General features: G+C 39.6%; 1 protein-coding gene across 2 annotated transcripts in view; it reads right to left on the bottom strand.

Moving 5' to 3' along the window:
- The window catches only part of TMCC1 (transmembrane and coiled-coil domain family 1), a 192,024-nt gene that overhangs the window by 22,897 nt on the left and 150,591 nt on the right, over nucleotides 1-18,536 (bottom strand). For both annotated transcript variants that reach the window (XM_080809067.1, XM_080809068.1), the window contains exon 2: nucleotides 1,376-2,310. In XM_080809067.1, the coding sequence (XP_080665193.1) occupies nucleotides 1,376-2,310 (935 nt within the window). The remainder of the gene's footprint in view (nucleotides 1-1,375; nucleotides 2,311-18,536) is intronic.

Below are 18,536 nucleotides of genomic sequence, written 5' to 3'. Positions count from 1 at the left end.
CAGTTAGCTTTCATGCTTTACAAAAGATCAGATGTTTTATTTTTAGAGTCCATTTGAATATCTGTTAGATTGTTCACGACTTTAAATATTGTCTTTTAAGTATATGAAGGAATATACAAAACACTGAAATAATAAATTGTAATATGTTTGCTTTTAGAACTTCATTTCTCTCTCCCACACTCACTTTTCTTCTCCCTTAAAGTCTTAAGTTAGAATTGAATGACAGAAGAATGAAGAGGCAGGGCTGAATTACTAGTATTTTCACCATCTGAAAACAGCATGCTACTGTCACTTCTCTCAGAGGTTAATGGATACACATGAACAATTTATTTCAAGCCCTGAGCTTATCTCATAAAAAAAAAAAACTTAAGAAAAAAATCACTGTTTTTTTAAAAGAGGTGAAACGGACCTTAAGAGATCTTCTGTTCAACCCTTGATATTACAGTAGTGAGGATTCTGACGAATTAGTATTTGGGATAGGACCAAACCCAGGTCTTTCAAGGCCTGCCCTGACCTGTGGCTTCTGTAAAGCTGGCCCTTAATCTCTATCAGTGAGGTGGCCGGTGTTTGGCTGACAGTTTGGATCTGAATGAGTACTCTGTGGGGGATATTATTTCTCTCTGCATGGAGTAGAAACAAGGGGAAAAAACATGTTTTTGAAAACAACTAACATGAATATGGAATATACTATGAAACAGAAGACCAGCTTCTCTACCTTTAGCACAGATTACGACTCAAAGCAGTTAGCCCTTTGAGAATTCTCTAACGACTATTGAAACATTTCATGTTTAAGACCATGCTCATTCAAACATTTGCCAGTTCATAACAAAGGTAACAGACATGCTTATCTGGATCTACTTTCAGTCTAATCTCTCTACACCAATTGCCCACAGAAGTGTGCTTAAGGTCAAATACCTACAGTGTTCATTACATTTTAGCCAGGTTGTATCTTTGATTCTTATTAGATTTCTTGGAGTTCAGAAGGTTATAGATCTTTTGAAGTCAGTGTAGTATAGTTATGGGTTGCAATGATTTATGGTTCTGTGATTACAAATAAATAGGTAGGATGCCTTAGAGAGCCTGGGCTTCATGTCAAAGTCCTAAAGTGCAATGGAAGACTGGAGAGCTACAGTAAGCGTCATCCCCTAACTCCCAGTGCTTCATTGGTGTATGATCTCAGGAATCATTTAATTTTGCTGTGCCTCTATTTTGCTCTCTGTGATAGAACTATGCAGGTGTCATATGACATGTCAAAAGTGCTCTGGATGCTATAAAAAGACACTCTACACAGAGCTTTTAAAGCCACCTCCCCAGAGCCAAAGGCAAGGGAACTGCAAAAACAAATAATTCAGAATTTTAATTCCATATAACTTACCTATATCGCTCCTCTTGTAAGGCCTGCATTATTAATGAATAGTCTCTCTGATAATGTTCCTTGAGAGTCTCAAAGGATTCCTCTAGTCTGGCCTGTGTTTCCCGGATCTCCTGGATCTCATGTAGTAGTGCATCAAATCCTGAGCTCTGCATGTCCAGGGTGTTTGTTTTGGAGCTGGACGCTCCTACAGCAATGCCTCCAGTGGTGCTGTTGGCTCCCACTGAGCCTGAAGTGGCACTAGAACAATCTTCCTCACTACCATATTTTGGGCTTGATTGAAAGTTTGAAATCACCCCCAAACCCTTTCCCCCATCATCCACTTGCCCTTCCTCTAAAGAGTCCTTCAGGTTAGGGATATTGTCTGCACTGCCAAATTTATTCCGAATTAGTGAGGCGATCTCTCTGGGTTTTGAGACTACAGCTCCTGCTGCTGAATGGGTCGCCTGGGAGAAGCTAGAAAGTCCACCTTTGACACTGTCCACCACACCTTCGCTGAAGCCAGTCACCTTTGCTCCTACATCCTTCAGACCCTGGTGCATGTCCCTGAAGACATCCTTCGGCTGCCGGGGAATCCCATTCTGCTCCACCTCTCGGAGTTTTCTGTGGTAGTGCTCAAGCTTCTTTTGTAGCTGGAGGATGGTTTGGGCAGATTTCTGGTTCTTCTTCTCAAAGACCTGCTTGATGCGGGCAGCCTGCTGCTTGTCTGCACTGTTGGCAAGCTTTAAGTACTCAGCAACGTTGTCGTCCCTGGCTGTTTGTGCAATCTTGATCTGTTCTGTGAGCTTCAGGATTTTCTGCTGCAGGTGAGCAATCGCAGCCTTTGTGCGCTGAGGGTCTGGTGTTCCATCCACAGAGTCTGTGTGGATGCTGCCATCGGTGCTGGAGGCCACTGCACTGGAAGTCTGGGCGAGGCTGCTTACTTCCAACCGCTCAATCTAGTGTACAAATGAGAAGTGGATGTTAGAAGGAGCCCAAGAAGACTACCTCTCCAGAATCAACAGGCCAAATATATTGAAAATTTATCTACTCTCAGACCTCTGCACCGATAGCTGACCTAATTCCTCCCATCCTATACAAGCCCCATCTCCCTTTTGGATACTGTCCTTATACAAGTATACTTTGCCTTACACAAAACAGACATATGAAAAAAGATCTGCACAAGATGTAAACTGGGGGCATTCTTCCTTTGTTAGAAAATTTATTACAGTATTTCTTTAAACAACAAAGCTCCCCTAGTTGTTTATATTTTTTAAAAAGATTTTATTTATTTGAGAGAGGAAGAGAGAGTGAGAGAGTGAACACAAGCAGGGCAAAGGCAGACAGAGAGAAGCAGACTCCCCACTGAGCAGAAAGCCCCACTTGGGGCCTGATCCCGATCAGGGCCTGAGCTGAAGGCAGACGCTTAACTGAGGAGCCACCCAGGTGCCCCCGCTAATGGGTTTATAGCATGACTTCATTCACAAACATTCTTCACACACACTTTTGTGAAACAAGGTACATCTGCATTTCAATTTAATTACATGAAAATCATCTTAGTATTTAGACATTGCTATAATTCCAATCCATGCTCTCAGATTATGGTCATCCAAAATGCTGGTGAGAATAGGTTATTTTACTGGCTAGATATAAAAATCCAATTTTTATCACAGTGTCTTTTTACCCAAAGTATGTCAAGGGTAATGGGATTATTCTCTAATAGGGACACTCAATTGGTAGCTGGAGACAGGTGAAGGTAAGAATGAGAAGGTACTGCTCCAAGTGCCAAGGTTGAATGTGGTATACTCTTAAGGGTTAATATACCAGGTCACAAGTAACTATGATATACCTGGGCGAGTAAGAGGTAAGGGACAGTAAGAGGTAAGAAGTTAATCAAGTCAGCAAATAAGTTCAGGCCTTCTGGAGCTCAGCTTCTGTGAGTTCTATTCAGTATTTTTTTTAATGAGACAAGAGACTGCAAAACACAAACAATGACTATCCTTCATATGGGTGAGCAACCATTTGAAGGAGATGAAGAAAAAGACAAGCTCCTCATATGTGAAAACTGAAACTATCCTATTTCAAAGCCATTAGCCAAAGCTAGAGAGAGGTCAGGTTTCCCTAACTCAGGAGAGAAAAACCCTCAGGTTTGGCTTGTCATGAAATGGAGTAGGGGTCATGCAAAAAGTCTGTAGAAACTGCTCTCTACTAAGCAGTAGCAGAAATAAATAATAAAAGAACCATCTCGGGGCATCTGGGTGGCTCAGCTGGTTAAGCATCTGTCTGTCTGCCTTCGGCTCAGGTCATGATCCCAGGTTCCTGGGACTGAGCCCCACATCAGGCTCCCCGCTCAGCAGAGAGTCTGCTTTCTCTCCTTCTGCCCCTGCCCTGCTCTCTCTCTCTCAAATAAATAAACAAAATCTTAAAAAAAAAAAAAAAAAAACCAACCCATCTCAGAGTAATAAAAATGCCTAGTATGAGTGTCAAATTATAAATTTACCATCTTGGAAATTAAGATCATATCCCTTTATTTGGTCCTCATTCCAAAATCTATAGCCAGCAGCAATCTGATAGAACTGTATATAGGTTACCCTCATATTTTAGAAGTGTGAATTACATTTTTGTGATAATATACCAAATCTGAAATATTTGTGAAATACTGGTAATTAACTTGTCAGTCTTTTTTTCACCTCGGTTTTATCTCCTCAGTTTTCCATCTGAGCAGGAATTATGGTGATCTCTAACTCCAAAAATATTAGTTCATTAGTGGAAAGTTCATTACTGGAATTAATGTATTACTACTGATGTGAATAAAAACATATTATTTCCTTTTCAGATGAACAAATGAGAAATAATATACATTTAAATAAAATCAAAAGATAATTTAAAACTGAAATGGAGAGCAAAATGACATTATGTTCGTTCCACTAATAAAAAAATGTCCAGAATAGTTTAGGGACTAGCACAATAATTATTTTGTATAACTTCCTCCATCTGCCCCATTAATTTTAGGTACAAGCTAATAAGCAGTGAAAAGGGCCAGAGGGAAAGCAGCAGAAAGGAGAATGAGCCAGAGTTCCAGAAAACCACGTTGCCAAGAGTTGAAAAACGAGCTCCCGGAAACCCATTTTCTTCAGTGCCTTACAGTCACTCTCTTAAGTTGTACAGGGTTCCCACTATGTGATCTTCTTTCTGAAAGGGATTTCAGATCCCACAACTACAGTATGTAATTCAGGGTATAGTATGTACCCTGATTGTGTACTCAGTTAACAGCTCAAAATCTACCGCAGGAAAGGAAAGCAAATACAAAGTATCACTGATTCAAGACCACAAGCTCATGTATTATCTAGTTTTCTTAGGTTCTTTGCTATTAATTTGAATATCACCTTACATGTAGTCTATTGTCTAAAGAAGTGCAGATACAGAAGTCAAGTTTAATTATTATGCAGGGAACATAAATATGGATCATACTGATGAAAATATAGCTTTGGTACTAGAATCAGAGTTTTATTATATTTCTAAATTTGAAAAAAGAACAACAAAATTTCTATGTATTTTTTTACAAATGATGACAGTTTAGTTCTGATTTTATTTCCCTACACAGTGACCAAAGAAGTAAGCCAGATTATCTTTAATCTGACTTCTGTCCTACCTAGGCTGTTTGGGGCCACACTATATCCTACCAGTATATGACTCCCACTTAGAGTCATCAATATTCCTGCAAGAGTACATCTGACAGAACCCACTGTTCTCAGCCTCCAAAGAAAACTAACCCACAGCTTCAGCAGGAGGGTAGTTTAACACCTGAAACCATGAATCACTTGATTACTCAGTGACTCTTCCAAATTTTGGCAAGCACTATCCTTAAAAAGGAAGGAGAGAGAAGAGGCAGAAATTATGAGAGGCAGGGAGGAAAAATAAAAGGAAAGAGGAAGAGGAAGAGAGGTGGCAAGTAAAAGATATACTGAACTACAGAATTATAGCACAGGGGCTGTGAATACCCTCTGGGTATCTTCTGAGCTATGAACAAAAGCCCTCAGAGATAAGAATATTTAGCCGTGAGTTATACATGCACCAACTGAAAAGTGGTTCTCTTTTTCAAAAGACTTTGCTGGCATATTAGGCTATCTATATATAACAAAATTAAAATTAGATTCCTACCCTCATTCCAGACAGGTAACTGAACTACAGATATTAAAAGCAAATTTTATAACTTTTGGAAGGCAATATTGGAAAATACAGCGGGGAGGATTTTCTTAAACATACAAGAAAAGGCACAAATCAGAAAAACAAAATTACTGAATATGGCTACATTTAGTGTAGTAGTGAAGCATGGAATCGGCATGAAACTGCTTGGGTTCAAGTCTAGCTTTGCTACTTACTAGTCATGTGACCCTGGTTGGGCAAGTTAATTAACTTCTGCATCCATTTCATCAACTGTAAAATGGAGATAATACTAATACCTATTTCAGAAGACTGTTTTGAGGATGAAATAATAAACATAAAAACACTAAAAAAATAGTCCTGGGCACAGAATAAGCAGTTAATACTGGCTATTATTTTTGTACCATTCTAGGTGATTCTTTTTAAAAATTCAAATATTAAAAGATTCTAGAATATACTTCAAGATCTTTCACATTTCAGGCATAATCATGGGAGACAGAGTCTGAACGAAAGGAATAATGGGAATAATTAATTCAACATTACAGTAAAAATAGTAATAGTCTTCCTTCCTTCCTCTTTTTTTTTTTTTTTTTAGAATTAGTCAACTTTCTTGACTGTTGGTCTTGTGGCTAGGCAGCTGACTAGCCAGCTAGCTAATCTTCCAAAGCTCACAACAACCTTATGAACAGACATTGTTGTCACTAATTTACAGATCAACTGTGAGGTACTTCCTACTACCTTTATCACAGGGCAGTTTGACAACAACAGCAGCAGCAATATCACCTACTCAACAGGGCTTCATATGATCATAACCCGAGGGCTTTCATGAGTGATCATACCCCCCCCCCCAGTACAGCAAGTCCCAGCCACTCATGGCTGGGGATAGAAATAATTTGTATAGAAAAGAGAGAGGCCCAAAACCCAGGTAAATATACTGTGACTACGCAATGTGCTCCACAGCTAGGGGTCTGGTCAGAGCCACAGTTCATTATGTAGCTGTTGCTGTAACAAGCAGATAAGGTGCTTTGCCTGTACTTTGTCTTTTCCTATTAAGAATTCATTTGCCAGACGGTGCCTGGCTGGTTCAGTCAGTAGAGCATGCCACTACTGACCTTGGGGTTATGGGTTCAAGCCCCATGTTGGATACAGAGATTACTTAAAAATAAAAACTTAAAAAAAAAAAAGAATTCATTTGCCAGGCTTAAATTATCTATTAACAGATCTGAATTAATTGATCAGAAAAAAACCCAAGAGAAAATTTAAACAGCAACGCCTCAAAACACCAATTAATCAGGAGCAGAGTAGAGCCATCTTGAGAACATTTCACAAAGTTTTATAATGGCTTACAATTTTCATTTGCAAATGCATTTTACTTACTTTCTGAGTGTATGAAAGTGTCAGAACATGGGAGCATCCAGCTTTGAGAACCACCGTATGAAGAAAAACGGTGGAAAGAGCAGTGACAAGAGTAGGACCTGGGTTCAGACCTGGCTTTGCCACCTTACCAGCTAGGTGTCTTTGGGCCACCTTCTTGTTTCCTTGAGCCTGTTTTCTCATCTATAAAATGGGGTTATCATTTTCTCATGAGATTATTTGAAAAAATGTTATTAAACATATGTTAAAACAGATTATGCCTGCCAAACATGGTGAATGTTCAAGAAGTCACCCTTTTTCTATTCCTTCCTTGGTTCATTACTCAAAATCCAAGTACATATTTGTAACGAGAAGAGATTCAGAAATCCCTGACTTGACATCACTATCTTCAATAAATGCCAACAGCCCAGTCCTGTCTACTTAGTGGAATGAAATAATTTTATCTATGCTTTATAGAGTATCTGCTCTCTTTCAGGAAATCTCTGCACTGTTTATTTATACTAAATAATGCACATCACTTCTGAGAAAATGAAGAAGGCATTTTAAGATAAAAGAAGGAGGAAGTGGAAACTGGGGAAGTCTTTGTAATTAATCTGAAAACAAACAGAATCTGGACTATTTTGTTTTTTTCTGAAGGTGGATCTTTAACCAAGGCCAATTTCATTGAATGGGTTGTGCAGCAGCTTTTGCAAATTGATACTGGGCACCTGTAGACCCAGGTCCACTGTTCTTCCAAAATTTCTACCTCATAGATATGGGGCCATGGTTTTGAACCAAAACTGGAGTGTGTGGCTTAATTCAAGTACACTTAGTGGGGGCAAAAGGATAGAATGTTTGATTTTTGGGAGACCACCCCCCCAAATCCAATACAAATCGTAATCCCTAGAGATTCATAATGCTGGTCTTAAGAACGGCACAGAAATCTATCTTCTTCTTCTTCTTCTTCTTCTTTTTTAATTTATTTATTTGACAGACAGAGATCACAAGTAGGCAGAGAGGCAGGCAGAGAGAGAGGGAAGCAGGCTCCCTGCTGAGCAGAGAGCCCGATGCGGGGCTCAATCCCAGCACCCTGAAATCATGCCCTGAGCCGAAGGCAGAGGCTTAACCCACAGAGCCACGCAGGTGCCCCTAGAAATCTATCTTCTAATCAATGATAAAAGATGCTCTGGTCCGTCATACAAAGTTCTCTTTTTCTGCCAGGCAGGTTGTATTGAGAGGGTACAACAGAGGAAAGAGTGCTGCCTTGGAAGCTACACAGCTCTGCCTTTGAATTTTGTACCATCATCTCCTTGAGGCTTGCCTTTGCCAACATCCCCAACACCTTACTCTTAACAAAAAGAAAAGAAATCCCACAGTCTATTAGCACTTTGTGCAGAAAGTATATGTTCATTATGGGAAGACTTTTCATCTATTTCCAGTCTCTCACTGAAGAAATGACATGCCGTTCCCCTCTCACAGTAATAAGCACAACTCTGTTGAGCAATTCTCTTATGTGTAATTCAGACCGACGTTTAGTCTGTGGTGGAATGAAGAGGAATCTCAAGTAGGAGTAGCAGAAAAGAAAAATGAACTAAATTCCACTAGCCCATAACCAGCAAGCTTTTCCTCTACCCATTCCATTTTTACTTTGGAGCTAAAAATCAAGATTTGACATACAGTCTTAAAAACAGACCTTTTTACTTGTCACAAAGGCTTTTTCTCACTTGATAAATAATCCTTGGACAGAATGGAGTATTTCCTGTAAGTTCTAGGGATCACTTTTTCATATTTTTGTACAGAACTCTGGTTATATGCAATAAAAAAGCAATAAAATAAAAATAAATAAATAAATAAAAAGCAATAAAATAATGTTTTATTGCTTAATTTTAAAAAGTTTTAAAAATACAAATAATACTCATGATGATAATCCTGGCCACTTCTAAATCTGGCACAATAGTATAGTTTCTCAAGCTTCCTTTGTGTACAAAGAACACTTAGGCCCCACATGCTTTTCTACACTCAGCACTCTTCAGGTCCACTTTTCATGAAGAACAAAGTTTTAAAATCATCTCATGGGTGATACCACACATGTGAAAATGAGTAGAAGACATGCTCACTGAAATGCGAATTCTGATGGAGTTTGCTCACTGGAGTTTTGTGGCTAAAGATCCTACCACATGTCTCAGCAAAATGACAAAAAAAACCCTGTACAATGGATTCCTTGGGAATAACGTAAACCTTACATTTAAATCCACATATGCTAAGGGTCACACCTGTAATTTGGTTCTTCTGACATGGTATGCTGTTTCACACCTCTAGGCTTCTGTCCATATATTCCAGGGCATGTTCTTTTCTTTTCTGGCTAACTTCTACTCATCCTTTAAGACCCAGTTCAGGGGCGCCTGGGTGGCTCAGTGGGTTAAGCCTCTGCCTTCGGCTCAGGTCATGATCCCAGGGTCCTGGGATCGAGTCCTGCATCGGGCTCTCTGCTCAGCAGGGAGCCTGCTTCCCCCTCTCTTTCTCTGCCTGCCTCTCTGCCTACTTGTGATCTCTCTCTGTCAAATAAATAAATAAAATCTTAAAAAAAAAAAAAAAGACCCAGTTCACGTGTAACCTCCTCCAGGATATCTTTCCGGACAATCTCCTTCTTTCAGCTGGATTAATGGCTTTCTTCATATTCCCTTATAAGTAAACATACACCTCTCTCAATGTCCTTATTACATTATGTTGAAATGATTGTTTGGGTGTCTTGCCTCTACTGACCTAAGTTCCTGAGGACAGGGATCAAGTCATATTCCATCTTTGTACTCCAAGAAAATAGCACAATGCTTTGTGCAAAGATACCTAGTAAATGTTTAATATAAATGCTCACTAGCATCTCCTTACTATGATCCTGTTAGATCTCATATGTCATACAAGTGACTGAGCCTATGTTACTACAAATGGAATAAACGCAAGAATTTTTATAAGAAAAACAGCTTCCAAGAGATGATACTCCTCCCTCCAAGGCTGCTGAGGAAAAACCAACTGTGTTGAATATCAGCTTAGGTTATTAACATCCTATCTGGCTCACCCTGCTCCAACCCAACTGCAAAATATCCATTATAGGATCTAGGACTGCTACTTAGAAATGCTTCGTCACAGGAGGACTGGTTTCCTGGCTTACGTGAAAGACATCATTGAGGATTAGCACTTCCAGGCTTGATGTCTGGACTTAATGGATTCATGTGAGCCTGGTCAGATGGTTTACTGTCACTTTAACAAACCTTAGCAAAATGTCTCCTATATACAGACAGGGCCTATGTTAGGCACTGGAAGTACAGGGAGAAAGAAAAAAAACAAAAAAGCAAGCACTTAAGGAAAGCCTGCAATCATAGTAGTGATGGTATAAGTTGACAATAACATGCTGCTTTGTTATGTTTATTAAGTCTTATAAGTACAGTTTCTTTGAGCTAGAAGGAACCTAAGAGATCATCCAGTTAAAAAAATTTATTTTATAGATGAGTAACAGATTGTGAGATATCTCTCCCTGACATCTAAAAGAAAAAGAATAAGTAACATACAATGAAAATAAGGAGGGGTGCATTGTTCAACTTAACCAGGGGGTTTCAAGTATCAGTTCATGTATGCTACCAGAAATATCCAACCAGAGACTTCATGCCTGAACATCAAAAATGTCGTATGAGAATATACTGACTGACATTTGCAATAGATGATCCAAGTTTCCTTCTGAGATTATAACTTGTTAAAAAGAAATAGTGATTTGAGCTATGGATTATTCAAAAATCATTCTCACACGACTTCAGAATGAAGAATGATTAGTCTGAAGCACACAAATTGGCTAATGCTAAATTTAGTATCTATTTTCTGAGCATGCTCCAACCAGCAAAAGAAGGTGACACAGAAATGTTTTCACTGCTGTGGATTTAAAAATACATACAAGATCCATGTGTGGATTAGCCAATTTGTAAAATTTGCCACTAATGGTTCCCCTTTACATGGTAATTCACTACAAATACTTTCATGACAGGAGTTTCCTTAAAACAAAAGATTTCTAAAGCCTCAGCTTAATCCTATTTGTTTCACTCAATTTTGATAAATTGCTAAAGCAATGAAACAATTTGGAAAATTCCACAGGGTCTGTGATAACCTGGCTATCCCTGAACTTTTTTGGCTTGTTCAGTAGCTTGAAGAATAGAGACTCTAGGGAGGGGCTATACATCCCTAATCCCATTTCAGGGCCTAAATACTCTTCTTACTCTTAAAATGGTCTTAAATACCATTTCTTTGTTGATGACTTCCAAATGTATGCCTCTAGCCCATACTTTGCTTAACTCTAGATCATATACTCAACAACCTACATAATATCTCTTCTTGGATGTCTAACAAGTCATTTTGAATTTACTACAACGTACAAAACTTAGTTCCTGATATCGCCCAAACCTGCTCTTCCTGCAGTCTTCCCCATCTCAGCTAATGGCTACACTTCATTAATCCACATAATCCAGACAGTCTGCTTACAGACTCTATGCTGATACCCTCTACGTATACTACATTGCTCCAGCAAATGTTTTGGGTTCTAGTTGCTAAAAAGATGCAGAATCTGACCACATCTCACTGAATCTCCACTACCGCCACTCTAGCAAAAGCCACTATCAACTCTCGCCTGGACTACAGCAATAGGCTCATAACTATCACTGGAATAATACTTTATCATCAATTATTTGTACAGCAGCTAGAGTGATCCTTTAAAAATGTACCAATAGTTTTTTTTTTTTTTTTTAAGATTTTATTTATTTATTTGACAGAGAGCGAGAGAGAGATCACAAGTAGGCAGAGAAGCAGGCAGAGAGGAGGAAGCAGGCTCCCCGCTGAGCAGAGAGCCTGCCGCGGGGCTCGATCCCAGGACCCTGGGACCATGACCTGAGCCGAAGGCAGAGGCTTTAACCCACTGAGCCACCCAGGCGCCCATATCAATAGTTTTTTTACACCTAAAACTTGCCAGGGGCTCTCTGTCTGAGTCAGAGTAAGCCGAAGTCTTCACAATGGCCTGAATAACCATGATCTGGCACCTGTCAGATCCCGTACCTCCTTGACTGTATCTCCTACTATTCATTCCTTTACTCCACTGCCACCTGCTAGAAAGGTCTCCCTGCTGTTCCTGGAATGTACCAGGCATGTACCCATTTCAAGCCTTTTCCACTTAGAGTCTCTCCTGCTCGTAATGCTTTTCCTCAGGTGCCCATACGGCTTACTCCATCACAACTGCTTTGCTCCAGCATAACCTTAGTAGCATCTCTCAGGTGTCTCCGATATCCTGTCTGGATGCCAGTCCTTCCTGTCTCGGCCACTTTTTTCCACAGGTAATGAGCAATAGCAAGATTTCAGCTTTTCTGATAAATTACAAATAAAGTAAAAGTATCTAATGAAAATGACTAGTTCAGGGATTTTGCATATGAAAAGAAGAACATTTCTCTGATGTATCTAGGTATCTGCAGGGTAAAATGTAGGGACAGCCTAGAGAAAATCAGGAGTACACAAATGGAAGAAGGATATGGTGCTATGATACTAAAGAAGCAGATTGTACAAAAGACTGAGGTTTCTAGTATTTAATTCATTTTGTAATTATCCTTTGTTTTCTTTATATAAAGCACTGAAAAAAGGTGAATCTCTGCTCTCGAGAAACACATGATCTAGATGGTGAGACGTGAAAATGTTCGACTGAAATACAAGTCCGATTAAGTAAATGATACCGTATATATGAAGGTAAAGTACCTGAACACAGAAAGGAGCCACGTATTCAGAAGAAGGCAAAGGGGGAGGCGCCTGGGTGGCTCAGTGGGTTAAAGCCTCTGCCTTCAGCTCAGGTCATGATCCCAGGGTCCTGGGATGGAGCCCCACATGGGGCTCTCTGCTCAGCAGGGAGCGTGCTTTCCCCTCTCTCTCTGCCTGCCTCTCTGCAGACGTGTGATCTCTGTGTGTCAAATAAATAAAATCTAAAAAAAAAAAAGAAAAAGAAGAAGAAGGAGGCAAAGGGAACAGAGGAGATTTCTTGGAGGAGTTAAAAAAAAAAAAAAGAAAAAACAAAAAAGAAATGAGGGTGTCTGGGTGGCTCAGTGGGTTAAGCCTCTGCCTTCAGCTCAGGTCATGATCTCAGGGTCCTGGGACTGAGGCCTGCATCGGGCTCTCTGCTCAGCGGGGAGCCTGCTTCCTCCTCTCTCTCTGCCTGCCTCTCTGCCTACTTGTGATCTCTTTCTCTGTCAAATAAATAAATAAATCTTTAAAAAAAAATGAGCCTTGAAGAAATAAGTTTTTGATAAAAAGAGAAGTGGTAAGGAAAGGCATTTTAGGATGACAACCCAGTATGAGCAAAAGCCCTTAAGAAGGAAATGTACTAGCTTTTTAAAGATAGTTGAATAGGAGAGCCTAGGTGGCTGGGTCGATTAGGCACCTGACTTCGGCTCAGGTCATGATCCCAGGGTCCTGGAATTGAGCCCCCTGTCAGGCTCTCTGCTTGGTGGGGAGCCTGCTTCTCCCTCTGCCTGCCACTCCCCTGCTTGTGTGCTCTCTCTCGCTCTCTCTCAAATAAATAAATAAAATCTTAAAAAAAAGATAATTGAAGGGTTCATGAGCTATAAAAATAGGGCTCTGTTGGGAGATGAGCGCCCAAAGCAGGTCTAAACCACTGTTTTGCACTTTATTCCAAGGATATTTCTGAAGGCTTCTCAAATGGTAATAGTTGAATAAGCTCCTTTGGAATCTAGACTTAAAGATCCAAAAGCTACCTGACAATACCAAAATCTATATATCCAAAACCCGAACACCATGATCCTCTTGTAAACCTGGTTTTCTTACAATGTTCCCTATCTCAGGAAAAATACTACTATTCATCAGGTTACTAAGCAAGCCAAAACCAAAACCAAGCCAAACCAAAGCCCAGGAACAATTCTTCACATCTTCTGCCTTTTACCCCTATTCAACACTAATCCTATCTATTTTACTTTCCAAATTTCCATCAAATTATAATACTCTCCCATCCATATCTACTGCCACAACCTTAGGATAAACTCTTGTCTCCTCTCTCCTGGAACACTGACTGATCTACCTGCATTCTGTCAGGCTTTCAGTTAAGCTGGAGAATTTTTTTTTTTTTTTTTTTAAAGAAGTCCTGGGGCTCCTGGTTGGCTCCGTCAGTAGAGCATGTGACTCTTGATCTTGGGGTGGTAAGTTTAGGTCCCATGCTGGGCATAGTTGGTTTACTTAAAAAAAAAAAAAAAAAAAAAGGTAAAAAGAAGTCCTTTTTTTTTTTTTTTAAAGATTTTATCCATTTATTTGACAGAAAGAAAGAGTACAATCAGGGGGAGTGGCAGGGAGAGGGAGAAGTAGGCTCTCTGCCTAACAGGAAGCCCGATGTGGGCTCGATCCCAGGACTCTGGGAACATGACCTGAATCAAAGGCAGACGCTTCACTGACTGAGCTACCCAGGCACCCCTGAAAAAAGAAGTCCTAAACCACTCAATGCTTAAATTCTTTTAGTAGCTTCCCACAATTACAATAAAGGACAATTATCTGGATATGGTCTATCAAGTCAGTCCTATGTGATTAGGCCCTGGATCTATTTCTCTAGATTCATCTTACAGTATGCTTCCCCTACTCTAGTCAAACTCGCCTTTTTCAACCCCTGCTGCTCATCCTTTCTTCGCATAGCAGGGCCTTTGTACATATACAATACTGCCTACTTACCCCTTCTTTAACTTTCAACCAGACACTTTGCTAGGTGTTTGGTATATACTGATGAACAAAACAAGGTGTCTTTGCATTCATGAGGCTTAATGGCTGAGTGGAGAAAAGGAGAGATGGAAGAACCAGTAATTAAAAATGTAAATTGAGAGAAGTACTACAAAGGAAAAAAGAAAACAGAGTGATGTGAGAAAAGGAATAAGGAGGGCAAACCTACTCAGACTGGGAAGTCAGAATTCTTGAACAAGGATTTGAATTGAGGTCTCAAGATAGAAAAGGAAGTTACTTTAACCAGGCTATAAATGAGGAAAGGCATTATTACTGTGAGTTTCATGTGCCAAGAGAATACAGAATTTGGCATTTCATCAAAATCGAGATGAAAATACAGAGTTAAAGCAATTCCAAAAAAGAAAAAAAGAAAAAGGATTTGTCCATTCACATCTTAGAATTCACTTGGTAAATAATTGAGACTATGTTACCAAAAAGGCTTAAGGGAAGGAGAAGGATGCTAAGATAAGAAAAGATAAGTAAACAGGAAGGGGCCCACCTGCCCCTAATAGAATATATGGATAACTGTATTTACAAGGCTTATATAACCAATGAGTCAGCAAAAAGTCAGATGTCAATGGGTCTCTTCTGTGCCCACTCTTCTGGCTCTCTCTACTGGTTGAAAGAGGGGTCCGAGAATGAGATCTCAGGTCAGACTATAAAAACAATCAACATATCTTCCAGCAATACTTGCGTAAGATAGGATGAGGAAAAGTAAACCTTCAGGCTTGGAAAAACCTAAGATACAGGATCTAACTTAAAGTAGATTAGAGCAAAGTGATTCCTGTAGGATTTCACAGATCTAATGCAACCCATTTCTTTAACTTGTCATAAAATGCTTGTTATAGATTCCAAAATCAAGACCCCCAAATCTGCTGAAAACCTTCATTTTAAAGAGAAAAATGTCCTTAATTTCTTGAGGCCCATAAATATTTCAGGGTTACTTTCTACACCTATCTTTTCTCTAATAAAGGCTAGTATGTATTAATGGTGACAGAAAAACTTTTCATAATGACAGAACTTGGTCTGGCAAAGAAAAACATACAAAATAGAACATAAAGGGATTAAATCACAGTACAGGCAAAGAGATAGAGCACTAACAACCACTGGATATTGAACAGCAACGATAATGAACCGAAGACAAACACCCACCAACGCACGGCTATGAAAATAGCAGACTCTTCATTTTGCCTTCCTCCACCTCCATACTTATGTTCTCAGCCTATTACTGTTCCGGTGGCAACAGTAAGAGCAGGGAGCTTTTATTTTCTCTTTTCCACCGTTAGGCCATAGGGAAAGCTACGGGGAAAAAGCAGGGCGGTGGGTGGGTGGGGGGAATTGTAACTGTTCAAAGAAAAGAAAGGATATCTGTTAGTCAGCATTCTTTCCTCTGGAAATTCCTGGTTTCTGCCTGTTCATGGACATCTGAGAAAACTTGATGATTATCTCTGAAGGTCACAACTGAATGATCAAAAATAATGTTTTCCTTTTTGGCTCCTTGGGTCATCCCTCTTCATCGAACAGGATTCTGCAAAATGTTTTAGTTATTGCTAAGAGGCAATTCTATGTAGCTGATACAGAAAAGTAAAAATAATAGTTTAAAAAAAAACAAGAATCCCTCCCCACCCCATGCCCCCCAAACACAAGCAATACATTTATCTTACCAAAACCCCCTGTCAGGCAGTCTGCTGATTTTGCTTGCCACAAAGCTCATCCTTCATTGTGTACTGCCAGACCAAGCTTGGACAGTGAAAACAAATCACAACCTCTCTTGACTATGTGCTCTTTCCATTTGTCCCAGCTTCCAAACTGCAGAGGAGCTGTGGCATAGTCTGTCACGGCTGCACATACTTGGTTTCCGAGAATAACGCTGTAAATGAGGACAGCTACCACTGGGAATGCATTCCCCTACCAAAGAGCGAGCCGAAATGAAGCTTCTAGTGGATCCCTGGGCTTCTCACCTTCACAGCCTCAGAAAAGTGCCTTTCACAGAACAGGCAGGTACAGCCGCACCACATCAACATCCCTGCATAGCCAATCCTCCGCAGTGCCCACCTCAGCCTATGTACAGTTCCGGTTCTGTCTCGTCCATCAACTCTTAGAGCTTTCTACATCTGGGAGCCTGGGAGGACTCTGTGCTGAATAAACAGAAAGCTTCTGCCAAACAAGCATTGTGTGTGTGTGTGTGTGTGTGTGTGTGTGTGTGTGTGTGGTTTGCTAGAGCTGCTAATGCAAATGAATAGTTTTACTCTGAGAATGGAGATCACAGACAGTATCTGCCTCTCTTCTGGAGCTGTGAGCATCTTTTATAAAAAACAAAAGCATCAAACTGATTGAATTTAAAGCTACAGGGCATGAATTCACCATTCACATCTGCCTTTTAGTTTAAAACCAGATAACGTTTACAAATAGCTTAAAGAAGGTTAAAAACATTCTAGGGGCACCTGGGTGGCTCAGTGGGTTAAGCCTCTGCCTTCGGCTCAGGTCATGATCTCAGGGTCCTGAGATCGAGCCCCACATCAGTCTCTCTGCTCAGCGGGGAGCCTGCTTCCCCCCTCTCTCTGCCTGCTTCTCTGCCTACTTGTGATCTCTGTCTGTCAAATAAATAAATTAAAAAAAAAATCTCTAAAACATTCTAAATAAGTGCTTAGGTAGCCTGGTTCAGTAAATACAAAGAAAAAACAATCCACCCATGTTTGGATAAAGGACTAAAAGACTGCTGAAACAATTTCTATGCTTTCCTAATATTTCTTCTCTTATTTTTTATTTTAGGTTCACAAAATAATTTAAATGAAAACTGAGCAAGAAAAAAACTGTGCATGAGATGCTAAAATCTTATTCACTATGGATGAAGGGGAAAAACACTCCTGAAGGATAAGTACTGGAATTGTCTGAAGTCTACACAATAGATTGAAACACCACAATTTTAAGCCTAGGCTCGGCTCTCGCATCATATACTATTTACTGAATACCCACGATACTGCATGAAAGAACTGAACATCTTAAAGAGATTGTTGCTACACTGAAAAAGTCACTTTGGGATTTAGACAAACTATCAAATCTAAGTTTTATTACTTCATTTGTAAAAGCAGTTCTGTGGAATGTGCACAGGAAGAACTTCAGCGTTATAAAATATAGTGTAGCACGTGCAATGTATAATATGTAGAAACATTTCTCAGAAGTTAATACCCAGAAAGGAATCAGATAAGAAGACAATTTGATAGAGGTCAGCGCCTAAAGCTGTGATAATTCTGTACTTCTACTTAAGTATGGAGTTGGAAGCTCAGCCCAGCACAGTACTAAGAGGTCAAAGAAGGTCTTTCCATCAGCATTCACCAGCTTCACGTAACTTCCTTCATTTAAATCAGACAAAGCCCTCTGAATGAAATCTTAAATGAATTTGAAGAAAATTCTCAGTTGAAACCATAGCTCCAGAAATTCCTCTTCTATCTCTAGAGACACAGAATTCTGACCTTGACTCTCCAGTACAAATTAATAAAGAATTTAATGACTAACACAAATTTTGTCTTTGCTTAAAAATTAAGTTGCAAGGTTTCAACAGAGTATTTGTTTCTACAAAAACAACAGAAAAAACAAGCCTACACAGCTAGCATCAACACCAGTGAATGTTTGCTTAACTCTGTTTATTACCATTTTTAATACATTTCCTTTCATGACAATCATGGTTATTTTAGAAAACTTTCAAAACACCAGTGGGCATAAAAGAAAGCAAAAATTATTTGTAATCTCACCACTTAGAGAAAACCAAAGAAACACTAACATAAAGTTCTTCTTCTTCTTTTTTTTTAAAAATTTTATTTATTTATTTGACAGAGAGAGAGTGAGAGAGAGAGACCAAGCATACGCAGGGGGAGCAGCA

The sequence above is a fragment of the Martes martes genome, assembly GCF_963455335.1.
Source record: "Martes martes genome assembly, chromosome: 1".
Lineage (NCBI taxonomy): Eukaryota > Metazoa > Chordata > Mammalia > Carnivora > Mustelidae > Martes > Martes martes.
This window is presented reverse-complemented; position numbering and strand designations above follow the sequence as displayed.